Source organism: Hydractinia symbiolongicarpus, chromosome 10 (assembly GCF_029227915.1).
Source record: "Hydractinia symbiolongicarpus strain clone_291-10 chromosome 10, HSymV2.1, whole genome shotgun sequence".
Classification (NCBI taxonomy): domain Eukaryota; kingdom Metazoa; phylum Cnidaria; class Hydrozoa; order Anthoathecata; family Hydractiniidae; genus Hydractinia; species Hydractinia symbiolongicarpus.
In genome coordinates this window covers 11,080,853-11,099,766 of record NC_079884.1, presented here as the reverse complement: position 1 = coordinate 11,099,766, position 18,914 = coordinate 11,080,853, and the positions used below count along the sequence as shown (strand labels likewise).

The 18,914-nt window shown below is 39.3% G+C and overlaps 1 protein-coding gene and 1 long non-coding RNA gene across 2 annotated transcripts; both read left to right on the top strand.

The window, feature by feature from the left end:
- The first annotated feature begins 929 nt into the window (after window positions 1–929).
- LOC130612175 (multiple epidermal growth factor-like domains protein 6) lies at window positions 930–2,259 on the top strand. The gene is made up of 2 exons (XM_057433476.1): window positions 930–1,371; window positions 1,526–2,259. Exons 1-2 carry the CDS (start codon window positions 1,088–1,090, stop codon window positions 1,776–1,778), a joined length of 537 nt encoding a protein of 178 aa, XP_057289459.1. The 5' UTR covers window positions 930–1,087; the 3' UTR covers window positions 1,779–2,259.
- A 74-nt stretch (window positions 2,260–2,333) lies between these two features.
- On the top strand, window positions 2,334–8,915 carry LOC130612176 (uncharacterized). The gene is made up of 2 exons (XR_008975400.1): window positions 2,334–8,590; window positions 8,651–8,915. It is a non-coding gene; the product is annotated as an uncharacterized LOC130612176 (long non-coding RNA).
- The last annotated feature ends 9,999 nt before the right edge of the window (window positions 8,916–18,914 follow it).

The window sequence follows — 18,914 nt, the reverse complement described above, 5'->3', positions numbered from 1 at the left end:
GGATAAAAATATATCGCATTTGATATTCGTGTTTCCGCAACATCATTTTCTAACTCAGCCGGGGGTCCGCGCAGAGACAGACAGACGACGGCTATTATTATAGAGATAACCTCAATTTCTGCCTAAAAAAAACCTCCCGTGAAAAAAGTCGATTTTATATGGAAGAACTTGGAAAAGTTGTCCAGATACTTTCTTAAACTTTACTGGTTTTCTAAATATAGGACACAAAAGTTTCGCTATATGTGAGATACGATATCTTTAATTTTAATTATAATTATAATTATAATAACTAAATAAATCTCATATAAAACACCAAACTGAATGATACTAAAAATATACAACACGTCACACAGAACTATTAATGTAACACATAATTTATGAAACTCTAAACTTAAAAAGGAATCCAACTTTTTTAAAAGAACATTGTTACTTTACGAGAAGTAAGTTTGAAGTTACTGATCACAGATCCATTAATATACAATGAGTTATTCAATTAATGCACGGAAGGAAATTAGTGGGAGTTCATTAGTGACTTAATTTTACTTTCTATGATTCTGTAAAAGTTTGAACACTTGTCGGTAGACGGAAGTTTTTCAAATAATTATCAATCCTGCTGAGCTGGCAAATTCTTTCCAATGACTATGTACTATTTTTAGAATAAATAGAATAACAATGTAAAGGAACAAAAGCTTTTTGTAGCATGCATCGCCATTAATCAATCAATTAACTAAAAAAATAATTATAAACCAACAAAAGATGAAGACAAAAGTGATGAATATCCGAAAGGAGAGTTGACAGATAAACAAGTAAGAAACATCAACAACAACATTACATGAAAAGAAGCACGGATGTTATATCTATACCCTTCACATTAATTAGCCCTTTTTCAAAATTAGATATGACTTCACGAGAAGTAAGTTCAAGTTGATTTTTCCCTAACAGCATCCTTATCCATTAAGTGTTACGAAAGGAGGAATGCATGTTTATTACCCCAGTAATCTGTCACAAATGACTCTCTCATCCGCGCTAAACAGTATATATAAAGCTAAGCATATTTTGACAACAGTTTAGAAACTGTCTGAACAATATGTCGTCACAATATGTTGTATTATTCTTCGCTCTTGTTGTTTTTATTCTTGCTGAAACAGCGCTTGCAAATCCAATAGATAACACCGTCGATGGCGTCAAACAATGTCATTTTCGATGTGGTCAAGCGCCATGGCATGTAGCTGGTCAATGTAACACCACAACTGGTCGTTGTAAATGCGTTTATGGCTGGAGTGGTCCTAACAGCCGATACATCCCAGGAACGCGTAACATTATCGAGGCGGATTATTGTATGGACGCTTGTCATTACACCCACGATCACAGGTATGTCAATTCTCATGATCTTTTTTTAAATTTGCGTAACTCTAACTCCCTTCTCGGGAATTGGCAAAAAATAAAGATCACTTACTAACTACGATGTTAAGGATGTATTTGCAATGTTTTACTGTTCAGAATATCAATATTCTCTTTACTTTAGAAATCCTCGTTGTATTTACAAACAAAAAGGAAATTTTGTTAAAGAATGCGATTCAAAATGTGGAAAAGGAATATTTTACGGAACAGGAGAATGTCAAGAAAGCGGACAATGTTTATGTTGGTGGGGTTGGACAGGTCCTGGTGCGAAATACGTTAGTGGGGGAGCGTCAGATAAACAAATAACGGCTGATCAATGCACGATGAGATGTCACTATACGCATGATTATAGTAACCCACTTTGCGCAAGCTATTAAAGATGGTACATCCTAAACAGAGGATTCATGAATTCCTTCCGTATTGACAGTAAACATATGAGGGACAATTATACACAAACTGGCGTTGCAAACCAAATTTTTTTTGGCAAGTGAGAGATCTCTAGTTAAGGAACTCTTATTGTAACGTTTGTAAATACTATAATTTATTGACTATATTCAAAATTGGCAAAATTTTCTTCTTCAGCTCTATAACCAGGGAGAAGATATTTCTTGTGATTAATTTTACAGTATTTTATAGCGATATTTCGCCCACTTTAAAGGAAGAAAGTTTTTTAATTTCATGATTTTGGACCTAAAATTATATTTTCTGAAATCTCTTTCACAAGATAAAAAAAATTCCTTTACATCACTTCTATCATTGTTTTAAGGCTTCGTGCAGTAATTTTAGGCAACTCTTTGAATCGATCCAAAATCACTTGTTTTTTCACGCTATTTCAAGATCTCCTTGAACATATATTAAAAAACATATGGTGGTGGACCAACAGTTCACCACATGTTAATTGCGGTTCCTGAAGTAAGTACTTATACCTTGCTGAGAGGCTTGGCTTTTATTGCATTCAGTATGCAAGTGTCAACAAAGATGGCTACTAGCGTCATTGAAGGATATACTTTAGAAACTCAATGTTATTTTAAATCTAGAATGGTAGACTAGTGAAAAGGGTGGTCACAAGGCATGAACACTAGGGGCCCTCAAGGTAACTAACCAATACTGTTGTAGATCCAGGCCCCTAAGATTGCCTTGCCTACCTATAAATTGGGAGCAGCTAAAGTCAACTAGTTTCCATCATCACATTTTGCTAATAGTTTGGTTTGATCATCACATTTTGCTAACTTGCTTAACTGAAATAATTTTAAGCTAGCTCCACGTTTTCAGGAAGCATCTATCACTGCAACCTACTAATATCATCAACTCCATCTTTTGGCTTCAATTACTATAATGGCAGTGCATCCAATGACAACCAATGACTGTAGCAAATTTTGGATCATGTACCTCTGGTATCAGGAGAAACCTTCAGATATTTCTTCAGGACAGATATTGCATGTAGCCAGGTCGGTTTGTTTCATTTTATATATTATATCATGTTAGGAGCCCAGAAACTGTCACTTTTTAACCACCCTAGAGCCATTATGGCTTTTATACAAGTAATGCCAACCTTGTAGCCAGGTTGCCATTATGATAACTCGTTATGTTATGTATAGTGTTGTTTATGGTCATTCACCGCAATAGACGATCATGATACGATCCTGCTCCAACCTGTATATAGTAAATTGTATCTGCGTGAAAATTTGGCCTCGTGTTTTCCCTTTTTAATCTTATAATAGACTATACTTAGCTAGCCAGAAAAACTTCTTTTTTCCACATCCAAAATAATATTTGCAGGCTTGTTTTCGTAAGTTATTGGTGAATATAATTGCTTTGGGGGCAATATTCAGGCTATAAATTTGGAGAAACTATGTTCTGTAAAAGACATGCAAAACGGTATCTATTACTAAAAAAAAAAAAATTTTGATATTTAATCTATTTGAAACATTTAATCACATGGAAAAGGAGAAATATAGAGAAATAAGCAACAACAACAACACAAACTGCATTGTAAATAGGCTTTATTTGTATTATTAGATCATAGTACACCATAAACAACAACAGATAAATAAAATAAAAATAGCAAAATTATATCATGATTTTGCACAAGTAAAGGCCGCTATATAAAATTTGGTTTTTACGCAGCAATAGCTAATTAAAAACAACACAACCTACCACAACAAGTGAATGACCACTGATTTAGCACAACATTCAGTCAAAAATATGTAGCCCTTATTGGCTAAGACTCTAAAACGTTGAATCAAACTTGAAAATACCTAGCTGTTATGCGATAAACACTAACTACTTAAAATTTTTAACAAAACAAATCATTTAAAAACAGATATCGTTAACTACATTTACACATTTTGTGTCAATCAGGATAGCGCTGTATATGTATATATGCTAAGTCATTTCGTTATGTTGGTAGAACCACAAACATTTTCCATGCCTGTCAGCATAACTTCTTTAGTGAAATGTGAAAAACTTTCGTCATTTCACCCATTAATTAAAACCATGCTTTTTTCCTAATTTTTATAATTAACATCGTTCCCAGGAATTATCTCGATATAAGATTAGAGCTTTTAAACCAATCATCATCAAGTCTTGTCGGAGTCATTCTCACAAAACTAGTCACGACTAGTGTTCTCGTCTGTGGCCTTGTGGCATTTTAAGAAATCGTTTAAAAAGTGTTTATTGCCAGGAGCTTTGAATCTACAAAGCAAACATACAAGTTGTTATATGCAGCTATTCGATTTATTGTATTGTTATCAAATGTCTTGTTATTTGTGGGTACCCCAAGACAACACAAGAACTTTGAGTTTGAGACAGGCCTTTTTAGAGTTGTTGAAAGTGAAAATATAAACAGTTTCATGCTCAAACTTGCTAGCACAGCAATAGAAAGCTCAAAAATCAATGGAATTAAAAGTAAACAGATGTACCTGAAAACTTTTTCATTATAAAGTTAATGCTATAATTTTGTTAACTCAAAAAAGTCTGTTTATTTTGCCAAACTGCTTTCTTCTGCAATCCCAGGCAACACAGAGCATAAATGTTTTCCAGTCATGTTTCTTCTTAGCAACATTGCTCAATTTCATTCCGCAATCATATATTCAAGCCTTCCATTTACTTGCTGGAAGTCAATACAAAACTTTCTTAGCCTTTAGACATGTTGAATCCTACCCTATCCAACTGACCGGCTACCATGAGGCAATAACAATAGGTAGAGTAAATTAATTTCAATCTTTCTTTACTGTAAATTTCGACGACTTCGGCGGGATTCTTCTTGACGTCACATATTCTTTGTTTTACAAGAGTCCAAAAGTCCACACTTCGGCGCGATTCTTCTTGTCGTCAAAATTATTTGTTTGTTTAAGAGGGTCAAAAGGCCACACTTCGGCTGCCGCCGAAGTCGACTATTTTACAGCAGAAAACAAGGAATCGCGCAACAATCGGCAAAAAGCGGCAAAATGTAGTTAAACTACCGTGAAACCAGAGAGTTGAGCCTCGTGAAACACTCCTGAGTAGTTTAGATAAATTTTAACTCGACTCCTGGGCGCAAGGAACCTTTTTAAATGCCAAAAAAAAAAAAAAAAAAAAAAAAAAAAAAAAATGCGTTGCTTTCAACCGATTTCTAGTTTAGATCCACATGATCTTCTCATTGGCAATTTCTACTTGGGCGATCCTACCTCACTTTAAGTTGGATTTTTTTAATTTTTTTTTTGCAATATGTGTCCAGTCTTTAGGATCAATTTTATAAACATTTCACATAGCTGTATTTTGAATGCTACTCAAAATTGTTCGATCAGGCTATATCTTTTGTGCAATTTGGAAATCTGGAAATGCTTTTATTGTCAGTGCCCTTAATTTAGAATGGTTGGGCATATAAATACGGTTATGCTTCCGATTGTATTCCCTTTATATTAGGCATTTAAATAAGTGTCATTGTAGAGTGATTAAGTACAGTACAGTCTGAATGTAATCTACCGCGTACACGCTAATATCACACCTTTGCGTGGAGGACGGCAGTCGTTTGTCTTTTGTTATAATTAAATCCCTTAAGAGTTTTGCGAGTTTATATTTGCGTGTTAAAAAACAATGCGCTCGTGAAGAAATATTGGAGCAAATAATAAAAATCTTTCGCGAAGTTTTATAAGACATTGCGCGCGAATGTATTGTTGATTTAATTACTTAAAAAAAAAAAATTCCAGCGCGTTTCATCTAAGAAACATTCGAGAAGCATTGTTCACAACTATTAAATGCCGCTTTTCGATTAAAAAATTCTATCGCCTCTTTTCGATTTTAAACTTTAAATACGATCTAAAAAAGCATTTCTATCGCCGCTATTCGTTAAAACTTTTAAAATTTCCAGGGAGAAATTTGAAAACTAATGAATGACAAAATCCCAAAAGTTTATCTTCAAATTTTTAATTTTGTTAATGTAAAAGTAATCCACATAAAAAAAGTTTCTGATGTTTTTTATGAAGAAATCTTCCATATTAGCCATTATACATTTGCCCTAGAGTGATTAATAAATAAGGTCAGGCTTCTATTTTCAGAACTGCTATTTACATTTAACATCAAGGCATCCAAAACAGCTCCATTTAGAAAAGGGCTAAGGCTGGCCTATTGTTCGTTTTATCAAATGGGGATTTTATTACCCGAATTGTAAAAGGCTAATTTATAGGCACTTGCATGTAGTTTTTTTTTTTCATGTCTATTTGTTAAGCCTGTTATGGCATGTTGAATTATCTCGTCGTAGTTCTCGTCAAAAATATTGCCTGATAGATAATGCATTTTCATTTGGGGAATTGGGGGTGCTGGGCTGCCCTGGGCAGCCACAAAGTGTAGAGATGTGCGTGTACCCCTGGAAGAGTATGGTGAATTAAGTACAGGTGCAAGGAGATGAACGACAGTGCACCACGCGAGCAGGACAGATGACTGGGGAAATAACAGCAGAGGGATGCGGCGCTGACAGTCAGAGGTGGTGCACCAAGAGGTTAATAACAGGTGTGAAATGCAAAAGAAGCTAGAGCTCATAAAGAGTAGGTTCTTGTGAGGTATGATAGAGGAAATGGAATCACAGGAGAGGAGCTCCGGATGTGATTGAGAGATTAGTTAAGCCAGAAAACACTACTAGGAGAAGAGCTCCGGATGTAGTGGAGAAGAGCGAACACTACTAGGAGAATAGCTCCGGATGTAGTGGAGAAGAGCGAATTCATTGGGAACACGCACGTGAGCTTGAGACAATATCTTCTCTTCAGCCTAGCATCCTCACCCGATTCCGCCAAATTATCCTCAGTTTATTCTTGCCACTAACAATTAATAGTGCTATTACTGCTATAACTCTAAATTAAAGTACAATCCTTATTCATTGATTTTGTATTATTGACAGCAATTGTAGTTATTATTTGTCAATTTAAAGTTGCGTATTATCAGATTTTGAAAGTTAGCTATAACATGATGGATTGCAAAATTGTCTCCTTTAAAAAATCCAGTTTGGGGTAAATTGGGGATGTCGGGCTTCCTTCGTCAGCCAAATGGGATGAAGATGCGTTTGTTTCCCTAACAAATGAGGTGCGTTTCCACGAGATACGCCATAGCAGGTAGTAGGCAATTTCCAAGCGAGTTGCTGAGGTGTAGGCGATTTCCAAGTGAGTCGCGGAGATGTAGGCAATTTCCAAGCGAGTTGCTGAGGTGTAGGCGATTTCCAAGTGAGTCGCGGAGAGGTAGGCAATTTCCAAGCGAGTTGCTGAGGTGTAGGCGATTTCCAAGTGAGTCGCTCAGATGTAGGCAATTTCCAAGCGAGTTGCTGAGGTGTAGGCGATTTCCAAGTGAGTCGCGGAGAGGTAGGCAATTTCCAAGCGAGTTGCTGAGGTGTAGGCGATTTCCAAGTGAGTCGCTCAGATATAGGCAATTTCCAAGCGAGTTGCTGAGTTAGCGTTTCCACGAGATACGCAGACGTTTCCACGAGATACGTCTTACTAAGGGTAAGGATGGAAACACACGCATCTGGTTTGGGCCCCCCTGATACCAAACCTGACATCCCCCCCCCCTTTCCCCAAACTCAAGTGTAGTTATGACATGAAACAAGAGAAATATACTTCTAACATTATCTGTCATTGTTGTTGTTTGCTTTCGTGTTGTTGCTTCAGAACCATAGCAATTAAATGGTGGTGGACCAACAGTTCACCACATGTTAATTGCGGTTCCTGAAGTAAGTACTTATACCTTGTTGAGAGGCTTGGCTTTTATTGCATTCAGTATGCAAGTGTCAACAAAGATGGCTACTAGCGTCATTGAAGGATATACTTTAGAAACTCAATGTTATTTTAAATCTAGAATGGTAGACTAGTGAAAAGGGTGGTCACAAGGCATGAACACTAGGGGCCCTCAAGGTAACTAACCAATACTGTTGTAGATCCAGGCCCCTAAGATTGCCTTGCCTACCTATAAATTGGGAGCAGCTAAAGTCAACTAGTTTCCATCATCACATTTTGCTAATAGTTTGGTTTGCCCACCCACCCACCCTGTTATTATATATTTTTTCTTTTTCTTTTATGTACATCAATCACTTCATGTATTGGCATCAATGTCCACAACTGTCACCATATTAACTAATTCTACAATCAACCACAACCCTTATGTTAACTCGATAACCGGACCATCATCCGACACATGACGAGTGCATACGATACCAATTGATGTAGCCCCAGAGGGTCTTCTACAACGAACTATAACACGCAACGATACTACGAACTACAACACGCAACGATCTACAACGCAAGATGGAGGGATCAATTGGCATCAAAGACGCGCGCTCGCTTACACCAGTGCTCTTGCCTCAAGGTTTTCTTGGTGATCCAAATTTGGCTACTTGCGATTGCCAAGTTTTTTGTCCAGAGGTAGAAGCACTGTTGACCCGCGCTGGTGGGGATGTCGGGCTTCCTTCGTCAGCCAAATGGGATGAAGATGCGTTTGTTTCCCTAACAAATGAGGTGCGTTTCCACGAGATACGCCATAGCAGGTAGTAGGCAATTTCCAAGCGAGTTGCTGAGGTGTAGGCGATTTCCAAGTGAGTCGCGGAGATGTAGGCAATTTCCAAGCGAGTTGCTGAGGTGTAGGCGATTTCCAAGTGAGTCGCGGAGAGGTAGGCAATTTCCAAGCGAGTTGCTGAGGTGTAGGCGATTTCCAAGTGAGTCGCTCAGATGTAGGCAATTTCCAAGCGAGTTGCTGGGGTGTGGGCGATTTCCAAGTGAGTCGCGGAGAGGTAGGCAATTTCCAAGCGAGTTGCTGAGGTGTAGGCGATTTCCAAGTGAGTCGCTCAGATATAGGCAATTTCCAAGCGAGTTGCTGAGTTAGCGTTTCCACGAGATACGCAGACGTTTCCACGAGATACGTCTTACTAAGGGTAAGGATGGAAACACACGCATCTGGTTTGGGCCCCCCTGATACCAAACCTGACATCCCCCCCCCTTTCCCCAAACTCAAGTGTAGTTATGACATGAAACAAGAGAAATATACTTCTAACATTATCTGTCATTGTTGTTGTTTGCTTTCGTGTTGTTGCTTCAGAACCATAGCAATTAACTATGCGTATCGCAAACTTTTTTCCTTCGATTTTGAAATTATTTTGATTCGCGAAAGGTTTCTTCCCTTAAAGCAGATACTGTAAGTAACATCAAGATTTTTTTAAAAAAGCAACAAGAAACAGAAACACTTGCAAAACGAAATAACTAGTAAGTAAACAACCCAGCTAAAATTAAAAAAAGGCGGAACAGGAATTATTAAAAAAAAAACAAATGTTTCTTTAACAAATCTTGCAACGTGATAAAAATTAATTTTTGATTTAAATGGATAAACCGGTCTAACGAATTTAGGACTGGTCTCCTTAATGAATAGGTAACAAGCAATTTCTGCGGGAATTAAGTTTGGTGAAAAGTTATTAAACTTGCAAATTCCAAAATTTAATATTTGCCACGAAATTTCGTTTCATTTGAGAACAACAACAACTTTGCCACCAGGGCTATTTGCTTGTCAGAAGTGATGACAAATGATGTAAAAGTGGTCGGCCCCGATATTTGTTCTATAAGTCTCGAACAATATTTGACTGTCATACATAAGCCGGCCTTCCCCGATTATGTGCGTTTTATAATAAGTGAGAAATAATATTAGACTGTCGTATATAAACTGACCTGCCCTGATTATGTTCCTTTTATAAGGGCCAAATAATATTTTTTGAGTTATAAGCCGGCCTGATTATGTTGCCCTGATTATGTTTTTTTAGCCCTGTTCTTAACTGGGGCAAGCTGCCGTACTTAATAAGGGCAGAGTTTATTATCCGGGCAGAACAGGACCACCATGAATGGCTAAAGAAAGTTCATAGAATAACTTTTATATGTTGTATAACTAGATGTAAAAGGCAAGGAGTTTGCTTGTGATATTTTTTTGAGAAAAAAATTATACAATTGTTTATATTAAATTATTTAAAAAGTAATCAATTCTTACCTTTTTTGTGTGTGTTTCATTACATTATTAATTTTTTAGAACATTTGCATACGGGATGGAACAACCTGTTGCCGTAGAATTTTGATAGTTCTAGTGAAAATATGTATATATAATATATAAATTATCTTTTATTACATAATACTCACATGTTTAGAAAATAGCAGTTCTCTTTTGTTTTTCAGTTCCCATAAATGCATTAATAAGGAGTCCCCAAGTATTGTATTTGTAGTATATTTATAGTATATATACGTGTGTTTGCAAAGCGGATTAGATATATTTAAAAATATATATACATGGATAAAATATTTACAAAACTTCAAGTTTCGTGGTATGCGATCATCAGTTGTGAATATTTATATGTATTTTTCATGTAAAAAATTATTTCCTGGGTCAAAAATTCTTACAAGCTGGCATCTTGTTTACAAAACTATTTTTTGCCTGGCAATTATATTCTTGTGAAAAAGTTTTATTTTTTGATTTAAAATTCTAGTGCCTAAAAAATTATGCGTAAGGTGGTCTAGCACAGCTGCAAAAAAGCAGCCATTTTAGCAAAAAATACAATAAATGCCTCCCATTGGTTTGATTTTATAGCCATAATATTTTGCAGACAAAAATTTGATTGCTGCAACATCAATTTTTGTGAATAAAAGTATGCTTTTGAGACATTGCAAATTAAGACTTAACAACATGCATTTGCCACACTTATTCCAGTTTGAGGCTGTTATGTAATGTATTATGTGGTGTAAAGTATTTTGATTGCTCTCAGATTGTCACAGGTTTAAGCTTTTAGAAGTTCTCATTCTCCAAATGTTTTGTAAAATATTTCACAATCAAAATTCCGCTAAGAAAATATTTTAACAACATGTAGGTTTTTTTCCATGTAAAAAAGTAACTTAAGTCTAGGTATCATTTGAGTTTCTTGGCAAACTCAAATCCAGTGAAATGGATTTAATGTGTGCAAAAACGATATGGAAAGTGTATCTACTTATTTATCGAAATTGTTTTTATTATCGGAGAGATAGAGAAATGTTCCTTCCGGCACAGTCCCTCGATCAGCCCCAAGAAGCCCACAAGACGTCACAGCAAATCCCTACCATGCCATCACCATACCCCACCTAGTGCTGTAAACTCCCTAATAGTCACCGCTTATCCCTACCTAGTCCGTAGTATTCACTAGTAAGTGATGACGTCATCATCTGTAGAATAAAAGACTCCAAAATTATTCTATCACAATTCCCTAAATATCAACACATATATTAGGGGAAATTTCCTGGGGGAAATAACAACTGTGTTAGTCGAGCAGAATGAAATCCCCGGGAAAGTAAAAATTTTATACAATAAAGAATGAACACACATACCGTGAAACAATAATGTGATATTGCAAAAGATCGTGGACTTTACGAAGCTCGTTTACGAAGCTCCGGGGCCATTATAAGTAACAACTGTGTTAGTCGAGCAGAATGAAATCCCCGGTAAAGTAAAAATTATATACAATAAAGAATGAACACACATACCGTGAAACAATAATGTGATATTGCAAAAGATCGTGGACTTGCGGGGTATTATAGGTCACGCAAGGTTGGTTGCCTTATTGAAGATGGAGAATGTACCACAATACGCCCTGAGACCACCTAAAAGTGTTCCGGTTAAACCAATATCGAAGGATGTACCTAAGTATGCTTGGAGGCCACCCAAGCAACCGGTTAAGCCTATAGTACCGGTGGATATGGATATCTTCAAGAGGCAGGAGATGGCGAAGGTTTATCCAACTATTGGGGGTAAAATCAGGAAGTGGAATAACTGGGTACTGCCCCCATCCGAGATGGATGTATTTGAGAAACAGGAACTGTCGAAAAATCGTTCCGTTATAAGGGATGGGATGACGTAGCGGTTTTACAATATCTCAAATACTACACCTTGGCGTAGACTTTCACAAGTTACGTCTGATAAAGGGCTCGTCGTATATAGAACTGCCAAAAGGGTGGCCTCCAAAATGGCCCTCATTAACCCAGTGAATGGAGAAGGGGAATGTTTCAAATGGGCCATTATAGCATCCTTATATTATGAGGAAATCAGGAAGAACCCGAATCGAATATCCCATATGAGACCCGACGTGGACCTTTATAACTGGGAGGGTATAGAGTTTCCAACAAGTATCAAATCTATATGCAAATTCGAGGCGAATAAGCCCTGCTGTGAATGTCCTATATATAGATGGAAAGAAGATCAATATTTTACGTAGGTCAACGCACAATGGACGTACCAAGGTGGTGACCCTATTGCTTATAACAGATGACAAAAAGACCCACTACACAGCCGTCAAAAGTCTATCGAGACTCCTGGGCAAGGAGATCTCAAATAATAGGAATGCAATGCATTTTTGCCTGAACTGTCTACAGGGCTTTCCAACGGTTGAATCAAAGGACAAACATTACACGTATTGATTGTATCGATCATAAGGCAGTTAAAATTACGATGCCAAATGAGGCTAAAAAATGGTTATACTATAGGGATGGATAACAGCAATTCAAGGTACCCTTTGCCATTTATGCGGATTTTGAGAGTCTGCTGGTACCGGTAGAAGATGCAGGGGACAGGCCGCGCAAAGCCGAATTGGCTGCCCTATTAGAGGACATACCACAGAGGCCACCCAGAAGGGCCAGAAAACGAAAGCCAGTCAGGCTCGTAACCATACTACCAACGCCAGAGGCCATGGACATTTTTGAGAAACAGGAGATGTTGAAAAATCACCCGATTGTTAAGACCAAGATACAAATAGCTAGTTGATGTTGTCCACAAACCTATTAAGGAAGGGGACAAAGGGACCTATGAGGCCTTCAAACGCATGGTGATGGAACTCTATGGCGGGGCAGCCAACACAAGACCCAAAAAGCATGACATGCATCCTATGCCTTCTATACATACCTCAGATATACAGGCTATACCACCTTCTAAACATGTCACGCTCCCAATACCCGAACAAACCAAGACTAAAAAGCTAAGCAAGCACGTACCGTCCGGCTGCAATTTGACGGCCTTTCGACCGACTCAAAGATGTTCCGGCGTATGGTAGATATTGCTTAGCTTTTCTGCTTCCTTCTCGATAACGATATGTGATACTTTTGACATATCTGTTATTTATACATGTTAAAAACGCACGTTGTTACAAAAATTTGTAAGCTATGAAACCTAGCTGGGACAATGAGCCAACAACGAAGGACAATTCTCCGTCCTGTTGCTGCTTCGAGGGTACATAAAAATCCTTCAATTGCGGGGCTTTTTTATCCGAGGCGACATAGAACTGGTACATGCCATTGTCCGATTCGCGAAGGCTCTTACCTGCTTTTATTTGCCTCTCTCGTTCATTCGCAAACCAATCGAGTTTAGCTTGGCGTTTCCGTATCCACCCCGCCTGAGCTTTGTTAAGCTTTTGTAGCGCACGGTTAGCAAGAGTTTGCTATAATTTGTACCGCTGAATGCAAGGGCATTTATGGCCGCCTCGGGCACTATCACGGCTATGGTTGCCATTCTCTTTATTTCAGTACTCCCCACGATCCAGCCGACCATCCATTTTCATTTGCGCATCTTGCAGGAGATACACGTAACATCTAAAGTCCCCTGTTTTGTCGGCTTTTTTGGTACTATGCAAGGTTGCCATCATTCAAGCGTAACAAAGGCCTACCGCTATGATGCAAAATATTATCGGGAGATATTCGAAAGTCCACAAATAGGGCATACCTTGCGTTAAAGAACTGCCCAATCGTGACGTTCCAATCGTGACTACCAAAGATGTTGACAATCTGCTCAAGGTGATCCTTTGGGAGCATGGCGTGGGACTACAACTCATTAGGCTCCCCTTCCACCGTCACGCTGATCTTCTCAATCTTGGGATTATAGAAAACCTCGTTAACGCCAACTTAAAGCTTTACTTTTGTAGGGTCTATAAAGAGTAGCAGGACACCTTTCATGGACTTGGCCGGGGTATCAATTTGCAAATCATGAATACTTTGCTACGGAGTATCCGTTCATATGACATTGCCAATCTTGCATACCGTGACATCACAGCGCTTACCAGACCTTCATGACTCAGTTTGTCAAATTCTAGCTTGATATTGGTGATCTAATAGGCTGCATCCGCCACCTTGGCTGCCGTGCTTCCCAAGACCGCCGTCCCTGCATCCTTAATGACGTCACCATATGATGCAAAATGTAGGACAAACTGCAATCGGTCATATAGGCCCGCCGGATAAAAGGGTAAATCACGGGTTAATTCAAATATCTTACCAAGGGAGATTGAAAACGTGTTGCCATACGCCGCGACAATCGCCTTTTCTTTATCCGTCCCGACGTGATTACTGGGTTTGACTTGCAGGGTTCTAATGGTCCCATTATTGAAGTTGATACCCTCGATAGTGAGCCGGTTGTCACGGTCAAATTTGGGCAGCCAGAGATCTCAGTACACTGCCAGAATATTATAATCCGATATATTCTGGACCTCTTTACCATTAGGCGTTATGCATAGATTTCGTACTAGGCTTTTGCCAATGTTACTGACAATGGTACGTTTTGTATTGGTCCCTGTCAGCGTCAGGTCAAAGAAGAGCTTGAGACTACCTGGAATTATTATATGGGGGAAAATGTTGTAATAAAATGGCTGATAATCCAGTATTCACGCCTGAGGAGGATATAGGTAAGCATGATGAGGACGATAATGGTGACAAAGAGGATACCCGGCAATCGACGCAACTTCCTGGGACGCAGCAACTTCCATCAACACCGGGGCAATCAACGACATACAACAGCCACGGGTACTGATACGGCCAGGCAGTTGGCAATTCAGAAGGTCGACGAATTATATAATAAAATTAGGAAGGATTCGAGGGTGAGGCTTGTCCATGTGATCCCCTATGATAGGTTTCATTTAGAGGGAAAACGCCTTTTCTATAGGAGTGGGGATATTACTAGAGAAATATATAAGAATACTGGTGGTTTACGAAGCTCCGGGGCCATTATAAGTAATTTGGGTGCGTATGAAATACGTGACTTGGGTTTTAAAAAGTTTATCACCACGCCCAACAAAGGTAGTTAAGCAAGGGCTCATGATCTCATGGATCGTATGGAGGATGAGGCAGAGTATATCCAGATGGAATCGCTAGGTAAGTCCGATGGTCCCGATGAGTATATAAAACATGTGGATAAAATTGAAACAAATATAGATGAGACGGAAGACTTCATTCCGAATCGTTTGCCGGGTGGGTCCGATCTGAGATGGCTTTGATGATGAAAGATGAAAGAAAAGGTCTTGACAAAAGAATTCAAGCGATAAGGGTTGCGCTGGAGCTACATAAGGCCAGTATATCCTTATACAATAGTGAGATTACAAGGGTGGAAGATCTCAAGAAGCAGAGGACTGGGGGCAGGAGAATCATGATAATGATATAAAAAGTCTGTAGGACAAGCTTAAAAACCTTAACGAAAGAAGACATTTTGAGATTGAAACGCACGGTATACTATCTGATAAAACATACCCCCAGATGATGGCTATCAAAGAAACGTTGATGAAAATCAGTGGGGATGATAAGACCCTACTTGAAAAATTGAAGATATTGTTGAAGGAACAGGGTCTGACTATAGCTAGAATAGTTTCTGCTATCGGTCTATTGGTTTCCACCATTGTACTTGCAGTCACAGGAGGAGGGGGTGCAGCGGCAAGTGCTGCAGGGGGAAGCGCCGCGGGGTGGTGAATAAGGGTTTTCGAAAATTTTCTCAAATACCTAGCAGACAATGTAGGCGCTGCATTACCCGGGATTATCGGTACGGTAGTCTCCTTCTTTCTTAGGGTAGCGTCAACTATCATGAAATATGCAGCTAAGCATCTGTATATGGCTATTGCAGCCGCTGCCGGCTTTTTCGTGCTATATATCAGGAATTAGACCTATTTTCTAGGCCAGGTGTAAGCGATTATTAGGCCTACTCCTGTCGTGATTAATGTCGCCTTGGTATCCTCGTGTTGACCTTGTGGGGGTTCTATGGGAGGTGGTATGGTATGTTTTAGGGGTATATATGATATGGCCTGTATATCAGGAGTATGTATAGGAGGTGTAATAGGTGTTGTATGCTCTGCATGTTTGGGTGGTAGTTTGATATCTGCCACATGTCTGATGGTATGCCTAGGAGGTGGTTTGATAGCCCTCTCTGAATGCCTTACAATAGGCTTATTTTTAAGGTCAAGCCTTATGCCGATGATGGCGTTGCTGGGCGCTATGAGGATGTTGTTGTTTTACCAAACAATTTTGCCTATGCGCAAGTTCATATCGGAAGGCAGCATGTACACACCGTGCATGACGGCAAAGTTCACCAGAGTCCTGGCATATTGCAACACCTTCTGAAATTCGATAATATCCCGACTTACATTTTCCTGACGTTCTACCATAGCCTTAAATTTCTGTACCAGAATTTGCCTTGCTGTGTAGTTGTCCGCACCGGACCCGACTTAGGATGCCTTGACACCTGCCTGGGACCCTAGCAATAGGACCACATAGACGCGAATACTCTCACCTTTCAGATGTCAAACCCTGACTTGTAGGCATGATAGGTTGTGCCCAATCGCCATCGACTTGCGGCCACCATCTCCCGTTGGTGAGTGACGACATAACTGCCTTAAACTTGTGCAGGTTATTAGGGTCTGCACCGTATTCGCGAAATATTTAGGCATAGGCTGAGCTACTATATGGGTTTTTATACTGAGAAAATCCATCATCATACGACATTGGGACCTTCATTCTTGCTAGGATGCGACGCATATGGTAATAATAAGTGGCACGGAGTCCGTCATGTGCTTGGTACAGATGCTCAATGCCGTCGTTTCGCAATGGGTAGCGAAATTAACCTGGATATTCCAGTAGTCCAAGGACTGCCCTTTCCAATTCACATTAACAGGGTCATCGAGGTAAGTTGTTCGAACCTTGATAGCATACTTGGTGAGTTCGGGGAAGACAACAGATATATGGGAGTCTGTGTGAGTACAGTTCCTGATGCTCCAAATTTGTAACAACAAGTTCCCATTCTCCCTGTTAGACTTGTACTTTGCCTCGGGGTTGTATTGGTATATATTCATCCCTTCTTAAAACAAAGATAAAACAACTGTACATCACGGATATCGAGAAACCTACCATCTTTGAGGACTACCTGGGGCAAGATACCCGTATAGCCCTAAAATCCATCAGTATTCGACCTGGATGGCTGAATTTGTATAGCAATACAGAGTTTACCATACGTAAAGTGGGGCCCGACCAGAGGGTGACTCGAATCGAGATCCTTAGCGGTTTATACAGGATAGAAGGTATTGCGATTATTGTGAACAGTAAGGCAGAGGATAAGATTAAACTTTTCGTACTTAAAAGTGGCTACTGCAAACTCCATTTTAATGATGGATACTCGGTGGTGATGAATAGGCAATTACAAGAGCTGCTAGGGTTGCCCTACGACCCCGCAAAAAAATATTATATAGGGCGACTATGATGGGTACTATATGACCGATATTTATCAAAGATTAAGACTCGTTTGTCCCCAGCTTGATGAAGACGATTGCCTCCTTGATGGCAGAAAGTCCAAAATTCTAGCCTTGCTTTCCACCAAAGAATTGAACGCCTGGGGGATATGCTGACCTGAACTTTTGATACCCCAACGTACCTTTCACTAAAAGGCTCCACGGACGGCTTGGAGTTCCTTTTAACAGACGTCTTCAACCATGAAAAAAATGTGACGTTCACCGGCCTTACGATGTGCATTCTCATAGAATAATATATGAGCAAACTATATCAGAGTTTTCCCAGTGCACCCGCGCAAGGCTCTGATCAGAATGAGGGGCAGGTTTTTAGGCTTAAAAAGAAAGAGGAAATAGAACAATATCTCCGGGATGAAATAAAGGACCGGAATAGATTGGCGAAAAAATTCAAGATGCACAATATGTGGGTGAGGATGTGCGACCATGGATTGCTTGGCGTGAGTGTTATTACGTCAGGGCTTGGGATAGGAGCTAAGGCCTCAGGCATGGGGGTACCCTTGGCTTGTGCTATGGGGGACTCGCGATTACCGCTGGCATAGGACAAGCCGGTCTTCGGAACGCTTCAAAACTTCTACGTATCAAATCCAAAAAACATGAGGGGATAAGGCTACTTGAGGAGGACAAATTAAACTCCATCGTTGACCTAATAAGCAAGGCAATGAAAAACGGCGTTATCAGCGGCCATAAATATAGCCTAATTAGCCGTGAAAAAGAAAGGTACATGTTGTTGAAGGAGCAAATGCGGCAGCGCTTTAACAGGATCGTAAGTCAAGGGCAGAGAGGAAGGGAAGGACAAAATTTAAGAAAAAACTACAATCTGTACAATATGCAAGCACTATGTAGAGTCCCCATCTGAATATAGGCCTTAATTTGTTTATATTTTATAGGCCATACAGGGCTTATAAAATATATGGTTTTTAATCCTCACTTAGCAGCCATTTCTTTTTAAAGTCTTTATACCGACATTCTGTGATGTGTACCTGAGGGTAGTGGTTTTTACCTTATCCGTTGTCAAATGCTCGGAGATCAACTCTTCGACCTTATTATTATCATTATTAACGACCGGCGTTATACCGGGTCAACCCATGCGTGGACAAGATTTTTGGTGTTTTCACCCTCAAGGCAACCACGAGATCCCGTTTATGGTATCCTATAATGTATCTCTGGTTCTTTCCCCCGTTGGCGGGCATGGGATCTGACAGTGTTAGATTTTCTAAATTGATATCATTAATGAGTAGAATGGTTTTGGATTGACAAGTTTGTTCTCAAATTTCAGCATCTTCTTCATTGAACAACGTCAGAGATTTGCATCTCATTGTAAAAACGAAGTCTCCCCCATTATATGTTATATATTCGAGATAGCAGTATCAGCAAAGTATCTTATTCCTTACAACAAACCTCCGACCACAGGTGCACCTGTCGTATTCACAGTCATTACATTGTTTCATTTTATTTATCA

What these genes read in the sequence shown, in the direction of transcription:
- LOC130612175 (XM_057433476.1), top strand. Translation starts at nt 1,088, where the DNA reads ATGTCGTCACAATATGTTGTATTATTCTTCGCTCTTGTTGTTTTTATT. An exon ending in CATTACACCCACGATCACAG is followed by an intron (nt 1,372 to 1,525) that starts GTATGTCAATTC and finishes TCTTTACTTTAG; the next exon opens with AAATCCTCGTTGTATTTACA.